At 42.8% G+C, this 19,901-nt stretch overlaps 3 protein-coding genes across 4 annotated transcripts in view; 2 read left to right on the top strand and 1 right to left on the bottom strand.

Annotated features, from left to right (window-relative positions):
• Window positions 1-4,504, top strand: part of LOC118416887 (uromodulin-like 1) — a 388,377-nt gene extending 383,873 nt beyond the window's left edge. Inside the window, exons 11-16 of the mRNA XM_035822165.1 lie at window positions 1,216-1,318; window positions 1,557-1,696; window positions 2,241-2,349; window positions 3,248-3,446; window positions 3,907-4,044; window positions 4,344-4,504. Of these exons, the coding sequence (XP_035678058.1) occupies window positions 1,216-1,318; window positions 1,557-1,696; window positions 2,241-2,349; window positions 3,248-3,446; window positions 3,907-4,044; window positions 4,344-4,414 (760 nt within the window). The 3' untranslated portion in view covers window positions 4,415-4,504. The remainder of the gene's footprint in view (window positions 1-1,215; window positions 1,319-1,556; window positions 1,697-2,240; window positions 2,350-3,247; window positions 3,447-3,906; window positions 4,045-4,343) is intronic.
• LOC118416894 (neuronal pentraxin receptor-like) overlaps window positions 1-19,901 on the top strand; it is a 626,618-nt gene that overhangs the window by 352,275 nt on the left and 254,442 nt on the right. The window lies entirely within an intron of this gene.
• LOC118416900 overlaps window positions 1-19,901 on the bottom strand; it is a 135,326-nt gene that overhangs the window by 94,387 nt on the left and 21,038 nt on the right. The gene's annotated exons all lie outside the window — the stretch shown is intronic.

The raw sequence follows: 19,901 nt of genomic DNA, 5'->3' as shown, positions 1-19,901 counted from the left end.
GGCCTCAATGGAGTAGGTATCTTCCCAAGCTTTGCCTATTGAGTCAGAAAGTTGACCTTGCCTAAGCTTAATGTTTCTGACTTAGGAAGAGCAAATTATATAAATAAAGTTTAGTCTCCAGAAGTAGTTCTTGTGGCCTTGCATGGATCATGAGCAAACTGGTAAGACAAAGGTTGAAAATAAAAGGTCAAAAGTGCTTGAATGTAAGTTCATCTGTGACGGTAGTTAACATAATGATACAGTTTTAAGACTTTATATACGTACACAAAGTAAAGCGCTTACCAACAAGCTTTCGATCAGTGCTCTGATCCTTCTCAAGTTGTAATGACCCAAAACCTAAGTCGCACTTCCGGGACGGAAGTGTGACGTCAGTAAAGGGTCAAAGGTGCTTGACAGTCAGTACCGGCCCCCGTCTCGGTTGAGGGAAGGTTGATGGGCTCTGATGCATTTATCTGTTTTCAGTCGTCAGAAGCTGACAAATTTATCTTCACCAACGAGGCCACCGCCAGTCAGGTGACGTCTGACAACGGAGCCGTGAGAGGGACGCCCTTCAGCAAGAGGTTCCGGTGTGAGTTCCTCCGTCAGTACGTGGTCTCACAGGGGAGGGCGATCCTCTACAACATCCCGTCTCCTCGGTAAGTTCCTCCGTCAGTACGTGGTCTCACAGGGGAGGGAGATCCTCTACAACATCCCGTCTCCTCGGTAAGTTCCTCCGTCAGTACGTGGTCTCACAGGGGAGGGAGATCCTCTACAACATCCCGTCTCCTCGGTAAGTTCCTCCGTCAGTACGTGGTCTCACAGGGGAGGGAGGTTCTCTACAACATCCCGTCTCCTCGGTAAGTTCCTCCGTTAGTACGTGGTCCCGTCTCCTCGGTAGGTTTCCCCGTCAGTACGTGGTCTCACAGGAGAGGGGGATCCTTTACAGCATCCCGTCTCCTCGGTAAGTTCCTCCGTTAGTACGTGGTCCCGTCTCCTCGGTAGGTTTCCCCGTCAGTACGTGGTCTCACAGGAGAGGGGGATCCTTTACAGCATCCCGTCTCCTCGGTGAGTTCCTCCGTCAGTACTTGGTCTCAAAGGGTGGGTGGTGGTGCTGACCTTATCATGAGTGCAGAATTCTAGATTGAAATCCAGCCTCCAGGTTCATGTTTACATTCATTCTGAATGTCTTATCAGAGTGAAATGAATACTTTTTAATACAATATGGTTCTGTTTTAGTGTGCAAGTTGTGGACGCGGAAAACAGCTTCACCTTTGAGATGCACATGTTCACTTCGTCAGACTTCACTGCGACATACAACTCAGACGACTACCCTGTGCAGGTCTGCTGTTGTTTCATTTTTTACTAATGTCTGTCAAACTACTTGTCTTGTTCTGGTCATGTGCAGACTGTCATTGTCATCTTCTATTAAAACCAACTGGACAGTCATTACTCCTGTTTCAGTTATGCTTGTCATTTATTGATATAACAAGGTAACCGCTTTCTTTGCCTTACTCGTCCCTCTCCCAACGCAATGCGTCCTTTATTGTTTTCTCCTTTATTTGTGCATGCATGGATAGGTGACCTCATCGGACCGTCTGCACTTCGGGTTGAGCGTGAACTCACCTCTGAACGACCTGCAGCTGTTCGCTCTCCGCTGCCTTGCCACGCCCAGTACCGACCCTGACGACTCTCCCAGCGTCAGCATTATCCAGGACGGGTACGTCACTGTTCACGTGATTATCTTACATCAAAGGTTGATTAGTTTGTTCGCACATGGCAAGAGTCCAGTGTTCTCATTTAAAACCTACTCCAGTAAAGAGGCTATCATGTTAAAAATTCGGTCAGTAAACCATTATTCTGTGGCGTTCAAGATGACTTCTCTCCTATAGGTGCCACATCAACACAACGCATCAGCCAGGCTGTTGCATCTTCATCATCATTTGTCATCCTCATGATGAGGTGGAACAAGTGAAGTTGCATGTTAGGCCAGGAAATCATTATTCTGAGGCGTTCATGATGACCTCTCTCATAACGTTATAGGTGTCACATAACTTCTCTCCTAACGTTATAGGTGCCACATCAACAAAACGCATCAGCCAGGCTGTTGCATGTTAGGCCAGTAAATCATTATTCTGAGGCGTTCATGATGACCTCTCTCCTAACGTTATAGGTGCCACATAAACAACGCATCAGCCAGGCTGTTGCATGTTAGGCCAGTAAATCATTATTCTGTGGCATTCACAGTCACTTCATTCCTGTAGGTGTGACGTCGACACCACGCTTCAGCTAGACACAGAACGGTCTAACGACATGGCCTTATACTACTCCATCCAGTCCTTTACATTCCCCAACATTGATGATCCCAGTCTGGTAAAATAGACAGTCATTGGTCGGGTGGTGGCAGGGCTAGCTGCCAGCCAATAGGGAGGCATTGGTGGTGACAGGGCTAGCTGTCAGCCAATAGGGAGTCAGTGGAGGTGGCAGGGCTAGCTGTCAGCCAATAGGGAGTCAGTGGTGGTGGCAGGGCTAGCTGTCAGCCAATAGGGAGTCAGTGGTGGTGGCAGGGCTAGCTGTCAGCCAATAGGGAGTCAGTGGTGGTGGCAGGGCTAGCTGTCAGCCAATAGGGAGGCATTGGTGGTGGCAGGGCTAGCTGTCAGCCAATAGGGAGGCATTGGTCGGGTGGTGGCAGGGCTAGCTGTCAGCCAATAGGGAGTCAGTGGTGGCGGCAGGGCTAGCTGTCAGCCAGTAGGGAGGCATTGGTCGGGTGGTGGCAGGGCTAGCTGTCAGCCAATAGAGAGTCAGTGGTGGTGGCAGGGCTAGCTGTCAGCCTATAGGGAGTCAGTGGAGGTGGCAGGGCTAGCTGTCAGCCAATAGGGAGTCATTGGTGGTGGCAGGGCTAGCTGTCAGCCAATAGGGAGTCATTGGTCGGGTGGTGGCAGGGCTAGCTGTCAGCCAATAGGGAGTCATTGGAGGTGGCAGGGCTAGCTGTCAGCCAATAGGGAGTCATTGGTCGGGTGGTGGCAGGGCTAGCTGTCTGCTTAAAGCTGATTTCCATTATGTAAGGTGTTGATCCCGTAGATGTATTTTAGCTGTCAGAGCCTAATCCTGCTCTTATTTTATTTTATTTGAGCTTCGGTAGCAATATCATGTGTCTGTTTCGGTGCTCTCAGAAAGGTGCGTGGGTTACCTTGAAAAAGGAGGTTAAAAATCACCTGGCCTTGAATGCGTTTGCCAGTTCCTAAATATGTTGTCCTTCCCCCCACGACAGGTGTACATCCATTGCACCATGGTGGTCTGCTTCCAGAGCGACCCGGACTCGCGGTGCAGTCAGGGCTGCATCCCGCCCAGCCGGCGCAGGCGCGCTGTGTCCGACCTGAGCGAAGCCCGCGTCCGACGTGCCAGCGAAACGGACCACATAACAACCATCAGTCAGGGACCCTTCAAAGTGGAGAATGGACAAGAAGAAGGTAGCTATAGAATTTGTTTATCAGGAAAATGCCAAATAGTTACTCAAGTGCAACCACGAAGTGATCCTCACCCAGGGACCTTTCAAAGTGGAGAATGCACAAGAACAAGGTAGCTATAAAATTAGTTTTTCAAGAACGTATGGCTCAGCGAGTGAACCAAGATCGGATGTTCTGTGACTGTCAAGTCTGTAACAATGTTTTGTTTTTGCCAATGATTACCAACAGTAATATGTCATCTCATAGGCAAAGCTTGTAAGAGGTTTCTAGTTACATTATCATCTTTTCCATGATGGGGAAAGTCTAAGGTGCTAGCAGCCTTCTTACCTACATTCTTCTTTGCAGAGACTTGTTGCATGTTTTTTCCATGTCTGGCAAATGTACAAATACTACACACTAGTGCACTGTCAGGTAGCAGACAGTATGTAGTTATAATGACCATGATGTGTGTGTGTTTCCCCAGCCGCCCCCCTCCCCACTGTCGGCATCGCTGTGGGCACAGCTGCGGGGATAGCCGGAGTCCTGCTGGTGGCTGCTGCTGCCTTCCTGGTGAGGAAGAGACGCGGACGTGGCGCCAAGGAGCAGGCCGAGGATCGTGTCGGTCAGTACGATGTTCATGCACCTAACACAATCTGTTGTGAGACGCTTGTTAAAGACTCCTTGTTAATGTAGCAATAAGCAAGGCAACAGAAAAGTTTAGCTATTGAAAGCCATGCATGAGTCTTCGATTGTCCACGTGTCATCATTTAGCAATAGATTTTTTAAAAGTTTGTAGACAGATTCTGCCATTAAACTCTAACTTCCCCATACTAATAGTTGCAATGAGCATTCGGTCCTTTCCCTCATATTTCTCTTCTCTTAATTTGATACGGTTTTTATTTGATATTGTTTTTATTTCAGGCTTTGACAACTATTCGTTTGAGCTCTGGGGAAAGGACAAGGCTGCCAGCGCCACCCCCAAACCCGAGTAGTCGTTTCTGGAGTGAGGCACGAAATGTCAGCATGAACGTTGGACTTCACACCAAATCTCTCGCTCCCTTTCTCAACGTCTCTTTTTCAATACAATCTTTTTAACCTCAGCATCTCAATTCTCTTCTCTTTTTCAATCCATCAATCTCTCCCTTTCTCAATTTCTGTCCCTTTCTCAACATCTGTCCCTTTCTCAATCTCTAGTAGCGGTAATTAACTGTTACTGTTACTAGTTCAGTGTTGTCAACTCTCATCTCTCTTTTTCTCAATCTTTTGCCCTTTTAAATATTTCTCCATCCCTTTCTCAATCTTTCTTAACCCCCTTCTTCTTTCTCAATAACACTTCCTTCTTTTCCTAAATTCCCACCCGTTCTCAATCACTCCAACATACACACACACATACACACACACACACATACTCTCTCTCTCTCTCCCCCCCCCCCACCCCCACACTCTCACATACTCTTCTCACTTGGTCTTCATCCTTATCCCTGTGTCTTTCTTCATCATTCCTCCTTTTCAATCTTCTGAAGCTATTCTTCATTTCTTCGCATATATAACCATATTATAAGTTAGATAGGAAAGCTGACAACAGTTTAAAGCCTATGGAAATTTGGAGAAGTCAATTATAAAACCTAGCAGAATTTTTTCACATTAAGACTAAATTGACAAAAGTCCAGGAGCATGGAGCACAAAAATATCACTGGGCAAATTTCAGTTCTTCAAAGAAGTTACATTGGGCAAATAGCACAAAAATATCACTGGGCAAACTTCAGTTTTTTCAAAGAACATACATTTGGGCAAGTAGCACAAAAATATCACTGGGCAAATTTCAGTTTTTTCAAAGAACACACATTGGGCAAATAGCACAAAAATATCATTGGGCAAAATTCAGTTTCTTCAAAGAACATACATTGGGCAAATTTCAGTTTTTTTAAAGAACATACATTGGGCAAATAGCACAAAAATATCATTAGGCAAAATTCAGTTTCTTCAAAGAACATACATTGGGCAAATTTCTTTTTTTTTTCAAAGAACAAAACATATAAAAGACCATTTGTAAGTTAATGTGTCTGGACTATTATTTCAATGCTGGATGCAAACGTGTGATTATAGACACAGTTGGTTAGAAGGTGGAAAACTGTTGTCAGCTGAACAAAAAAAACCAAAAGGCAGGTGAAAGGAGCTTTACGGTACCATTGCTGCATCCACAGTGTGACAGTCAGGGGAGACAAAACCTCCGGGTTCTGTGGAGAATGTTTTGCGAGGATTATGCAGTAATTGTGTTTGACATGGTGGCCACCATATCTGCAGATTACAACCTTCAGAGTCAAAGGCATTTACTGATATGAGAAAGGAAAAGATGAGATGAGGGAGTGAGGCTGGCTGTGAAACATTGTGGGATAGTGGTGTATTACGAAATGATAGTGCATATTCCTAGCAAGCCTATATAGTAATAATTATGTTGACATTTAGCTTTGTCATCTTCAGAATTAACAAATTCTACTCTGTTCGAAGGCTCTAAATGTAGGTTTCTAGTGCATAATCTTATTTCTGTACTAGATATAACTTTTCATCTTCCTGTAGATTTTATTAAACGTTGCTGATACTGAGGTTATATAAGGTCAGCGTTGTTAGTTTATAAGACACCAGTGTGTTAGAAATATGAGGTGTATTATTTAGCATTTTATTAGCTTTTCTGTAGAGTGAGAATCAGTTATCTTACTTGTAAGCAACAAATTAGTATTTCTGAGACAAAAATAATCTAGACTCTTTTATAGAGGTGCTGCGGAATTTTGTGTTACTGTGTTATTATGTAGAGGTGCTGCGGAATTTTGTGTTATTATGTAGAGGTGCTGCGGAATTTTGTGTCAGTAATAATTGTGAGATTAACACAGATATCCCCATGAGAAGATAGACAAGAGATACCATCATGCACTAAATCAGAGAAGTGATGTCTTGCTGAACTCACAACTAGAACTGATCGCTTAGTTACGTATATCCTTTATGTGCATTTGCTATGAAACCTTTAATATAAGATGTGCAGTTTTGGTACCACACACCCGTGTCTGTTGTCTTTGTGTCAGATTTCATAGTATTGCTAGAGACAAACTCCTTAGGAGAATAACTGAAAATTACACACTGTCAGGTCAAAAGCTGACTTTTTCCCTCAAGTAGGAAACTTTTACTTAGTTGTATTCCACATGATGTAAAAATACAAGCCTGAACACGTATGGTCTGATAAGAATATTGATATTCATACGGAGGGGGGGGGGGGCAAAAGCCACTAAGACACTCCTTTATGACTCGTTTAGAAGCTGCAAACCTTGCAGAATCCATGCCAACTAGAACTATGCCATTTGAAGACTTTATTTTGGGGTCGTTTGACATAACGGCAGGGTGTTTGGCCCATGAACCAGAGGTCCTGGGTTCTAATCCGTTGATGTGTGACCGATATTGTGCCCTTGGAAAAGGCTCTTTACATGACTTTCCTCACTTCACTCGGGTTAAAATGAGTACCTAGCTCAGATAGGATGTTAAATGGAGGTCCTGTGTTTGAGGAGAGCCACACGTCGAGCATGTTAAAGAACCCACCACGCTTATGCAAAAGAGTAGTGGTCGTTCCAGGTGTGGTTGAAAACCTAAAGTCCTTTGGACGCACCTGGGCCAGTTGCTGTCGTATTGAGGTCACCTGAGTTAGCGCCAAACAGCAGCCTCTCCAGACACTTGTAACAGTCGTATGGAGGTCACCTGAGTTAAATTCCTGAGTTAAACACCTTTGCGATTAAGCCCCGCCTATTGTGAGCATGCAATTCAGCCCCTGGCTGCGAAGAGAGAGAGAGAGAAGTCGGCCCGCCCAATAATTGTTATATTTCTTGTGCGACTGCCAACATCGGAGACGTCAGACTTACCCAAACTGCTTTGCGACCCAACCAGCTCCAGAGACAAAAAAAAACAAAAACAGCACAGATAATGTGGTCACCATTTCATTTCATTTCATTTCATTTATTTGGAATGCTACAATGCATGACACGTGACAGCAAAGCAGCGGAGCTGGTGACGGCTGTCACTAGTACATACAAATACAAATCATTACAATAAACAATTCATTCGACGGAATATCAGACTATACAACAGCAATACATAATACATCATAAAGTAGCAGTAATTTTACAAGGAACAAATACATCATCATTATAGCCAATGTACATACCATTATCCTCATCATCAGTATGAAAAAATAAGCGAGAAAAAGATCGAGAAAAGATGGAACGGTTGGAAAGGGTTTGGAATTTTACAAGTTAGTGATTAGATAAAAGGTGGTTTCTGCATTTGGCCTTGAATATTCTGACCATGGCAACAGACAAGTCAGATGTAACACTAAACTCCCTTATATGGAGAAGCGAGTAATCTAATTCCACAGCAGCCCCGACACACATCATTGTTAGTGAAGCTTATTCAGTAGGTGGAATCTTGTAGCCTCCTGTGCAGACTTCTGTAGCAGTTACTGTAGCGTTTATTTTTTTGGGAAGCGCTGGTTTGGGATTTTCAACAAGGGCTTAGAGGTTTGCTATCCTGGAAAAGAATTTCTGGGTGCGGCAAAACTTCTTTTCCTGGCAAAGAGTCAACCTTAGCCTGCGTTGGAAATCGAGAATCAGCGCTCCCCAAACGTCTGCAAAGGAGGCTATAGCTAGAAACTTGACAGCTGAAATACAGACCAGATCACACGCCAGAACTAGACAATTGTTGGCAGTTGGATGAAGGGAGAAAACGCCTCTTTGACAATTTGACCCCTGAACTTTGAAAAGTGAGACTGATAGTGAACCATGTGATTACCACAGACGCAGTTTGGTCCATTTGGCTGTGTCTATCTCAGATTGGATAAGACGTCCTAGGTGTAAAGGCTCTTCTCAGGCTTGATTTAAAAACAACAACAGTGAATTTAAAACGAGTCACTGCACACAGTATAAACACAAACTTACAAAGGTCACTGCACACCATATATACACAAACTTACAAAGGGTCACTGCACACGATGTAAACACAAACTTACAAAGGGTCACTGCACACGATATAAACAGAAAAGCGTCACTAGTGACATTTGACAACACTAGTGGCAGATGACCTTTGCAAGAAACCGGTTTTCCATCAGGTGTATTGTTCAGAACGCCACCTGGCGAACCTCAGCAGTAGTTCAGAACCAGAACCTGAAGCACAATGCCAAAAGGTACTTGGAAAATAACGTTACAGAACATGGCAATATCCCACTGCACTTTTCCAAACTACTATGCTCAGGAGGGACTCCAATGTCTACTACCTACATTACAATGTCATTGGTAGATTATTTGCTAGTGTTATAGCTTCACAGGTTAGCCATTTACTTATATATATTTATAGAATTATCTGATAACGAGTTATGCTGTCCACAAACAGGCGCATAAAATTACCAAGCTCGCTGCAGTACCGTAGGAAAACGTCAGGTAAACCATTTTCGAACTTGGCCTTCCTTTCCACAACCGCTACACACCTACCAAAAATCACAAAGTTCCATCGACAATTTCTCGAGTTACTTGCTGTTGACCTACATATAGACCCAACATAACCGAGAACATGTGTTCATGTTATGTGCCACGCCATAGAAATAGAAAAGTTCTAAAATTACAGAATAAAGTTCTTCATAGGATGAAATTCAAGTAATTTACTTCCCGCAGAATTGCAGAACACTACGGCTGGATTTAAGACTCTTTGACACAGCATGCAGATGAGCACATGACGTGGGTCAGTCTCTTCATTTATCTATTTATAGGTTCTGGCTGTTCAGCACGCACAGCCAGAGCTGCCCAACCAGCCTGTGGGTTTTACACAGGGATAGCTCTGCTGACAGACAAGGACAGTTACAAATGGAATTTGACAAGGACAGGATAATTATCAAGTACATAAAAAGAATATGATGTAATATAGTAGTCATAGTTGTTTTTTTTTTGTTTTTTGTTTGTTTCTCCTGTCGATTTGACAGATGAGGAGACAGACAGGCTATTTGTCTGTTTGCCTGACCTGCACATGACTTTTTATGGTGAAGGAGGGGTGTGTAATTAGTTCTCTACCTTCTCGTCCGCTGGAGCACTAAGTCTCATAGCATTAAGTAGTCATAGTATCTACAATAGACTCTACAACAGTATTTATCAACAAAAACATATACAGCGAGAGGTCATGCTGGGTCACTGTATACACCTATAAGGGTCCCCTTAAGACATTCCCAGAGTTTTCTATTAAAGGCGGAGTTTTCTTTTGGAGGAAGCAGCAGTTGTGACAGTGCGAGTAGAAGTAAGGAGGGTGTTCCAGGGTGATGTTGCTCTGTAGAAGAATATTCTCTGGTCTCTGGTGGACTTAATGAGTTCAGATGTCAGGTGGTCGCTGTTCCTGAGGGAGTAATGTGACTCAGTGGCAGATGCACGGGTTCTGGGTACCAGGGTTTGAAGGTGTGGAGGGCAGCGTCCATTGAGGAGCTTCTACAGGGTAAAAGCGGTGTGGAATCGTCGTTGGAACTGCAGTGATGGTTCAGTGTCTTGTTTCAGTTTCTCTCGTTGTGCTGCCACGGTTCTTCTGATGTGTGGGGGATCTCTAGTTCCCACATTTACCATTTACTCAAACATTTATTGTTGTCTCATAGATATGGTAGAAGACTGCATTATCTGCCTGTAAATATAAGTTTTATACCAACGTTTATACTCATCTTGTTACTGGGTATCAAAATATTTCCAGAAAGTAAATCCACCAGGAGTCTATTTTGCACCCTTACGTCTGAACACCCTGGAAGAATGGCAAAGGAAATGGCTTATGCAGTTCAATCCTGATAAGTGCTATATCATGCACATAACGAACAAACGCACACCAAATGTGTCTCATTACCAGTTTTGTGGTCAGACATTAAAAACCCAACCATACCTAGGTGTTACGTTAACAACTGGGCTGAAGTGGGGTGTCCATGTTAATAGAATAGCAACCAAGGCTAAACAGACATTTTGAGTGATCAAACGCAACTTGTGGGCATGCCCAATCTTTGTAAAATGACTTGCATACACGTCACTGGTAAGATATAACCTTGAATATACCGCTACAGTATGGAACCCGTATACAAAGAAAGACAAAGATAAACTTGGAAGCTTACAGAACCAAGCTGCCCAAATCTGTACAAACAACTACAACAGGGATTCTAGTGTTACCAAAATAAAAACAGATTTGCAGTGGAAGTCACTTGAAGACAGAAGGAAAATGTCCAGACTTTGCATGATGTACAAAATGACCAATAAACTGGTGGACGTACCGACTGATAAGTATCTAATACCGGCTGAACAAAGAAATGACTTCAAGTACCAGAGTTACCAACCTAGGGTTGATGTGTTCAAAAATAGGTACTTTCCCAGAACTATCGTAGAGTGGAATGTGTTATCACCAAGTACAGTAGGGGCATCTTCTTTTGCTAGTTTTAAAGAACACTTGCAGATAGATATCGATGTGCAAAAGTTAGGTGAGACGGGTCGTTCGTTGTAACATAACCAACTGCTGCCGCGCCGCGTGCCTGCCAAGCTGGTGTGTTACGCTGAACGGCGGTTTTACCGGCTATTTACATGTAGATACAGATACAGATACAGACGTTGTTCCGCACAAGTTGTCAATGAGTCATTTGGTAGCACATGTAGTGGTACAGTGGGACCGCTAGATGTCATCAATGTACCTGCACGATAAGCGACCTTGTGTACAACCGGTTTTACATCTTAAGGTTTTATAGAAGGTCATTTGCCGCCATGTTCCTTCTAACTGATCAATGTTTTTGGCAACTTGTGAAGTGTTGACTATGGATAGGTTATTTACTTCGTCAGTTAGAGATTTACCATGTGCTCTGGACGACAAGCGATGTATGGATTATGGGTGACGTGTGGCGGTCATGTCCGACTTTAATAAGAATACGCCTGGTGACTTGGACAGAAAACTTGCTCCAAGAGAGCAGAGAACAACAATGGTGCGTGTTACAGTTCTTTACAATTGGTTCTATAAATGTGGAGGCTGGATCGGAATGTCTTTTTTGATTCAGCAGTACTACAACAGATGTTGACTGATGTATAGCATATCTAATGGGTTAAAGTTTGCGCGTTTGTCCCTTGTTTTATGTGTGATGTAGCTGTTCTATTCTAATTCCCTGAAGGGGAAATCTTACATCAAACCTTCACTTGGTACATTATACAGCCCTAACCTGGCTGGAGATTTTCTTCTAGACACGACCATTTTGGAAAGGGTCACTTGATACCTCTGTGTGTGGACTGCTTACTTGTTCTTGCCCGGAGCACGTCTTTTCAATACGGATGTGTTTGGCATATTCTGTGAATGAGCTTTTAAACAGCCTGTGTTCGAATGTTCATGAGATGTCAAATGATAAACAACATTTAGCTGATCTGGCCTAACCATTTACTACTGTTCTACTATATTTACCTTATTGTCTGATATTGAAGAACGTTGTTTAGAAACGGGATCGAATTTCCTTCCAAAGGCGAACTTCTATGTATAAATTGTTCCCTGTTGATATTTCGCTGGTTAGAAAACAAATCTGTTATAATTAACGAGCAAGTTTCCAGGTGATCGAACATCATCGCTTCGCAAACAGCTGCCGACAGGTCGGATAACTCCGTGACCTTTTCACGCATGAATAGATCGCAGCAGACATTTTACCGCCTCCAAACTGTGAGATCGGTTGGAGGCCTAACTGCCACTTGTGTAAAAAATTTGTGGCACCTAGGGATCCTAAAGGAATTTTAGAAACTGATTTAAGAAGAAAGGTGTCTGTAACAAGGGTGTGCAAGATTTGACACGTCGTTTTGAGGTTCTATGCAATGAGAGCGAGAAAGACAATACCGTTGGGGGAAACACCAAATTGAGTATAAATGACCATTTTAAGAACACGTTATTAACCTCAGTGAATTGTATTGATAGATGCAGAGTTTAGATGCAGAGATAACAGAGAAGAAAATATTACATACCCATTTCAAGGAAACTAGAACTGGCAAAGCACCCACTACCCGAGTGGGTTCTTTCGTGAAAGTTTTCCAACCTTGTGATCATACGTTAACCATTATTGAAAGTGTTTCTCTCAGGCGTTATGGCACAGAAACGGACACTCACATTACGCACCCACCTTATAAATCTAGTTTCAAAGTCGGTGTGGAAATTATTCCTTATGGTGTATAAATGTGATTTTTGCGGTGATTTTACACTTACACGCAATGAAATATAGTACGTAACAAATTTGCAATACTACCTTGGAGTCAGACGGGCCATAGCAATGTAGCAGTTATAGAAGAGTTGAATAGACGCACACTAAAATAGCTCGACAACACGAGAAAACATTTTGTAAACAAATGAGAATCATTAGACTTTCGTTGAAAGTGTCTAAAGTTGTTGAAATAGATACAAAGGAAAATGTTAAACGTTATTGTATAAACCTGATAAGGTTGACATGAAATCCTTGGAAAGTTTGGGTTAAACAGCTTTTATTTTTCTTAAGGGCGTCAGGAGCATGGTACGATCAAGTAGTTGGTAAAAGTGAGATTTATGAAAGTCTTTAAAAAGGAAGAAAAAGCAGGCAATTCAATCATAGGAAAATAAGGTTGCAACTAAATAGATAATATTGCACTATCAAAGAATAATTTTCAACAGAAACTTTCATACGGACGACATGCTTTGAGGTAACAAAAGACCATTTTTCTCTTTTTTAGGATGTCCAAAGTCAGAAAATGAATATAAATGGTGATTTTGGAATATTCAGCATATATTGTAGATACTTATTAGCCCAAGGAAACTTTACTAGCCTTGAACAAGTTACTAACCCCAAATCTCCCACCATTTCCTACGGTGGCATAATGAAGTATCATAAAACTGGCCAAGGAGTTTATCCGGCCAACCTAATCTCCGGATTAACTTCAGGGCCCACAAGAGCCAGCTCTTCGGCACGAACTGTAACATACCCCGAGGAAATTCTGCCCCAGCCCCGCCTCCACCCCGAAGGCCCTCTTAGTTGGAATCAGTCAGGCGAAATCACCGGGATGAGCTTAGCTGGCCGGCGGGGATAGAAGCTCACCCTGCCGAGGACTCCCCGTCTGGAACCCCGGGGAATGGCTAGAAGGCTTGGTTAGGTGATAGGGTGGGTTTTAAGTTGAAAACTACATTTGTCCAGATTTTAGTTCGGCTTTCGGTTTAAATGGTTGAGGTGAATAAGTCTTCTCTGAATTCGTGTTTGTTAGTCGCAGAGAACTAAACGCATCTGAAGTTTTGCTATATATGTGTCCATTATATACGTGCGCGCGCGCGTGTCTGTGTGTATCTGTGTGTGTGATTATGTGTGTGTGTGTGTGCGTGTGTGCATGTGTGTGTGCATATGTGTTTGTGTGTGTGTTTGTGTGTCCGTGTCTGCGTCTGTGCGTTTCTGTGTGTCGCTGTGGTCCATCGGTGGCTAAACGAAAACATAAACTTCAATCATAAATGTACGAAAGTCAGAAAATTTCCCTCTTGGTTAGTAGGCGGGGACTGGGAGCTGATTTTAGAAAATATTGTTTTCCTCAGAGAGTAACGTTTTTGTTGAGGCAAGGATTAAACTTTTGTTGGAACACGCAGGCCGGGTTAATCATGCTGACCATTCCATGCTTAGGCCTAGGTCCCAATTCCCAACCCGGGCCCGGCCCGGAAACTAAAAATATATCTCATGGTTTGTGAGATGTTGTGAAAATTTTTTCAACTATTGTGTTGGATATTACCCATACAAAAATATACTATACTATACTATACTGTGCTGTACCATACTATTATAATAATATACTGTACTTAACAATTTGTATCGGTTCTATAATCATATATCAAGTCATATCGAGTCAGTTTCTTCAAAATCACATTTGTTTAAAGAAGCATCGCGTCTCTTTAGTGCTGTTGGTTTGTGAGACTTGTAATAACATGACCTTGAATGTTTTCAACTAAAGAAATCCACGTTAAAAAAGATCTCACATGCTTGGTTGATTCTCGTTATGATTTTAAAAACGAACCTTCTCACAACAATACCGACATAATCACACACGAGCACCATCTTAACTCCCTTCTTGTTCAGCACACCTGGTTTTCAGCTCACCGAGCATTCGTATAGAACGCTCGGGCCTGCATTTACCTGGGGTCCTTGGTTGCCGTCACTGTCATTCTTTGTGGCTTAGAAATATGACCCTAAGAATTACGTTAGATTTGCCCTGAGATCGATGTTTCAACACAAACCAACGTTAAGATGAAGGAGGCAAACTTTTGCTACCCAGTTTTAACCTTCATTACCCCGGACTCAATAAAGGAGTGTATTTTTATATTCTTCAATGCGTGGTATTAAAATGCAACGCCTGGCTCCTTTAAAAAAGGCGGTAAAATCTAACCAAGTCTCATCTTATAAGGTAGTGTAGGATTAACCTTGGTGCCACCCGATTTCCGCCGGCCGGGGCTCCTTGCCCTCGCTGCACCGATTTTCACGGCACGGAATGCAAGGAGCCCGATAGAAGTTGGATGGTCCGATGAAACTCACAGCCTGATGACATTTGTCGTAAAACTGTCTTACGTTCGCAAGCACGCCGTGCAGGTGTCGTACCAAATTCACCTATTTTGTTACGGAAAGGCTGTCTTAGACCCATACGGGCGGCTGGTTCTGTCACAGGCTGCTTATGATCCGTCGTAAGTCCGACGTCGAAGCTCTGGAATATCCGTAGTTTGAGAAAAGACGATCCTTGATAAAGCATGGATACAATTGGCAGCGCTGTCAGTCCTTGAGATTTAACTAAAATTGGATGAAATCCATGCAATTGAGTTGACTTGGCCTCGTGTTGCCCAATTAAAAACGCATAAAACAAGTAAATTCTCGGTGTGACCAACTATAGTAGAATCGTCGTGTCTGGCGACAAAGATCTCTGAAGGATTAAACAAGGGTCAAAAAGTGTGTACTGCGTGACATTTTGCTAAGGGGAACACCTAAAGCTTGACATGAGCAATTATCCATCTCGGTTACACCCATCCGGCGAGTTCATTCTTCAAACGCGCCAACGCCGAAGGCAGGTGATAAATGTGCCAAGTTCCAGACGAAAAATAAACTTCAATCAATTTTCACAAATGTCACAGACTATCTCTCTTAGATAGGGCAGGAGCTGATTTCAGAGCAGATAGTTTTTTCTCAGGGAGTACCTTCAAGTTTTGTTGAGCCAGGGATGAACTTTTGTTGGAACACCCAAGCCGGCTTAATCAAGCTGACCCTTCCATGCTTAGATTAGTTTCTGTATTGTGTGATGGACAGTCTTTGAAAGTGTCGCCTATGTTCGGATTATCTCAAAACAAACACTAGGCTTATCACAAAGCCCAACGTTGCCTTCCTTGCTGGCTAAAACAGATCACATGAATTTGAGTCACTCTCGAATAGCTTCATTGCAACACAAATCGCTCAAAAGATGTAGATTTCGCGGCTCTTTGTACATATGAGGTGGTCATCTCGGATGAAATATTCAGAAGATCTCCGTTTTTGCTGTTAAGATAGCAAAGATAGAAAGTTGTTAAGCAACAATTTGTGGTTTGTGAGGTTTTCACAACGAAAATTCGATGCGTCAACTATAGTGTTGGTATTTGTATCGGTATTTGAAACCAGAAATCTCCCTCCAGAAATCTCCCTCCCGAAACGTGCCATGTACCCAAGTACCCCCTATGACGCGTTGGGAGAGGTTCTAATTTTAAATGGGAGCGGCCAAACCTCAGTAAATAAGGCGAATTATACACATCACCTGAGTACAGTAAAACGTGCTGTATTTGTGATGCGTCTATGGTGATTCTTTACTTACCTTCACCAAGAAGGCTAAGTTTGCGTGTGTGTGTGTGTGTTTGTATGTATGTGTGTTATGCGTGCGTTTGTATGTGTGTGTGTGTTGCGCAATCTCCCTCCCGAAACGTGCCATGTACCCAGGTACCCCCTATGACGCGTAGGGAGAGGCGCGGCAAACTCCCTTAAATTTTCGTTTCTTAAAACATCCTGGCTAGGCCCCGGGGTGGGGTCTAAGCTCACGGGGCTGTGACAAACTTTCCTACGGGGTAAGTTGCACGAACAGCTGAAGAGCAGGGCTGTGTAGGCCCTGGAAACAATTTGATATCAAGGTTAGCCGGAAATACACCGTAAAGGTGACCAAAAATTCTCGGGGACATGAGCGTAGAAGCCCCGGCCACATTGTGCCGTTGTTTCCCTTCAACGCTGCCTTTCTTACATCTTTTTCTACACACGTACGTAAGCACTAGTCTCTACCAGACTCCTATAGGTCGCTGGGAAAACCATAGAAATGGAACAAATAGAGAAGTAAGCCGGCCAGAGGAGTATGAGCCGGCTAGGGAACAGCTTGCGACCTAGAGACTACGTAAGCACAAAGGTAACAGAAATATATCAGAAAGCTAACAGGAAATTGGAGCGGTGGTACATTACACACCACCTTACCTCACAATGTAGTGTTTATTGAGGCACTACAGTAACTGTTCGGACGTTGGCTCACGGGGCCAAACAAACAAGCAAACAAACAAACAAACAAACCACCCGGACATAATAACAACATGACCTTCATTGTGGCACTACTGTTCGGACGGTGTTCTCATGGGGCCAAACAAACAAACAAACAAACAAACAAACAAACAAACAAACAAACCACATGGACATAATAACAACGTGACGTTTATGGTGGCACTACTGTACGGACGGTGTTCTTACGGGGCAAACAAATAAACAAACAAACAAACAAACAAACCACACGGACATAATAACAACGTAATGTTTATGGGGGCACTACAGTAACTGTAGGGACGGTGTTCTCACGGGGCTAAACAAACAAACAAACAAACAAACGAATCGCAGGGACGTGTTTAAGGTTCGTCTCCAAGCAGATTTTTCTACACTGTAAAGGTCAATGTACAAGTATCGGTATTTGAAACCAGAAATCTCCCTCCCGAAACGTGCCATGTACCCAAGTACCCCCTATGACGCGTAGGGAGAGGTTCTAATTTTAAAACGACACATCCATCATCAAGCCCACACCCGTCTGTAGATGTCACAGAGAAAAATGGAAGCGGCCAAACCTCGGTAAACAAGGCGTATAATAGATATCACCTGAGTACAGTAAAACCTGTTGTATTCTTGATGCGTCTGTGATGATTCTTTACTTACCTTTACCAAGAAGGTTATGTTTGTGTGTGTTCCTGTGTGTGTTTGCGCGGCAAACTCCCTTAAATTTTCGTTTCTTAAAACATCCTGGCTAGGCCCCGGGGTGGGGTCTAAGCTCACGGGGCTGTGACAAACTTTCCTACGGGGTAAGTTGCACGAACAGCCGAAGAGCAGGGTTGTATAGGCCCTGGAAACAATTTGACATCAAGGTTAGCCGGAAACACACCGTAAAGGTGACCAAAAATTCTCGGGGACATGAGCATAGCACTCCCGGCCACATTGTGAAGTTGTTTCCCTTTAACGCTGCCTTTCTGACATCCTTTCTACACGTAAGCACAAAGCTAACAGAATATATCGGAAAGGTAACGGAAAGATATAATCTGTAAAACGTAAGATTCACACAGGAGGACATTTTGCTTCTTGCTTCAGCAATCACGCTGATACGGAAAGAGCAATGCGTTAGTAAGGGACACATGAGGCATAATGAGCAGATAAGAAACGGTCACCACAAACGACCACAAACGACTCTAAATTACTGTGTATATGGGGCAATGACCTTGTGTGACGCTCTGAAGATATTGTTTATACATTTATGAATTTAAAAAACGCAGCAGCTCCTACGTATTCAACAGTTATTTCCAGCTAGTCCGCTGGTTTTAAGATCGAAGCAATTCTTGGCCGCCATGTTGGATCGCCCGTGGTGTTTAGGCAAACCCAAGAACACAAGCTCGTCAGTTACAAAAAAAAACACTTCCTGTGGTATAAAAACCAACTTTACTTTCTGTTATAATGTATAGATTTCAAATGAAAAGTTTGCACATATATATATAGTACGTGCGGCCATTTGATAGTGCATCTGGATTTTGTAAATATCATCTCAGACAGTAGGTAGCAACTATAGCAGTTAGAGGAGAGCTGGACAGACACACCCTAAATATCCGGGAAACTAGCTCGACAATATGAGATGATGACGAAACATTATTAGGCAAATTAGAACAATCAAATGTTGGTTAAAAGTGATGGAAATGCATAGAAACAGACACACAAGAAATATTACAAATTACTGTATAAACAGGACCAAATTGACAGGAAAGCTTGGGCAAGTCAGGCAAGACAGCTGTCATTTTCTTCGAGGCTTTAGAAACCATGGTACCATCAAGAAGTTGGCAGTAGAGAAGCCGAGAGGACCTTCGTGGCTTGGCAGGTATAAAGACTTCTTATTGAAGTCTTCAAGAAAAGCAGAAAACGGCACGCAATGCAAACATGGTACAATGGGGTCGCATATACAAAGCCTGGAAACATCTTGCACTATCAAAGATAGATTTGCAACAGAAAATTATCCAAATATTTTTATTGTCTTAGAGCGGTATTATCCAATTAACATTTTAAGAGGTAAACAAATTAAGGTCAACAGACAGCCAATAATACGAAACAGGCTTAATTTAGGACGAATACCGTTACTGAATGGAGTGCCCGTTCTCTGAGGAACCAATGTCTTCCTATTTATTCTGAATCCAAATCCTCACAATTAAATAAATATAATATCTGGCAATAACTTCCAAAATACTATATCAGAAGTTCACATCCTCACAACGAAACAGATATCTTCTAATCTTCTAATATCTTCAAATATCTTCCCATAAACTATATGAGAAGTCTCACAATGAAACAAATATGGTATCTTCCAATATCTTCCCAGATAATATATGAGCAGTCCCGACCCTTACAAATTCCAAGACTTGACGAAGAGCTATAGTGAAAGTGAAAGTAAAAAGTGTAGTGATACTATAGTCTGACGGTTAGGAGAATTTGCACATAAAGCATATACTTTTGCTATAACTGCACATCAATATCACTATCGATCATTCCCCTCATTCTTCAATGTTACAAACGACATCTGTAAAAGTAAGAGTTATTGCCTCAGTGCGTTACTTCAGCATCTTTAGATATGATGTTCGTCATTTTATTGAAGATACAGAATTCCTGATCACTCAACATCATCCTGAAACGTGCCGTAGTTATGTGCACTTCGATAGGTCATTACCGGACCGAGAAGGTTCGCACAGACAACTGTCCTGATCAAACTGTACAGCTAGTCAAGGGAGCAATCGTTGTATTCTGATCCGATCATGCATAACGGTCTCAGGTTAAAATGCACGAGATAAAGGCTTTGTTTTTCTCAAATGGCGCCAAAGTCTTTATATATGATTGCACAATAATAATGGCTTTTTTTGGCA

The sequence above is a fragment of the Branchiostoma floridae genome, chromosome 5 (assembly GCF_000003815.2).
Source record: "Branchiostoma floridae strain S238N-H82 chromosome 5, Bfl_VNyyK, whole genome shotgun sequence".
Taxonomy (NCBI): Eukaryota; Metazoa; Chordata; class Leptocardii; order Amphioxiformes; family Branchiostomatidae; genus Branchiostoma; species Branchiostoma floridae.
The sequence above is the reverse complement of the archived record's forward strand: the minus strand, read 5'-3'. Positions and strand labels throughout refer to the sequence as shown.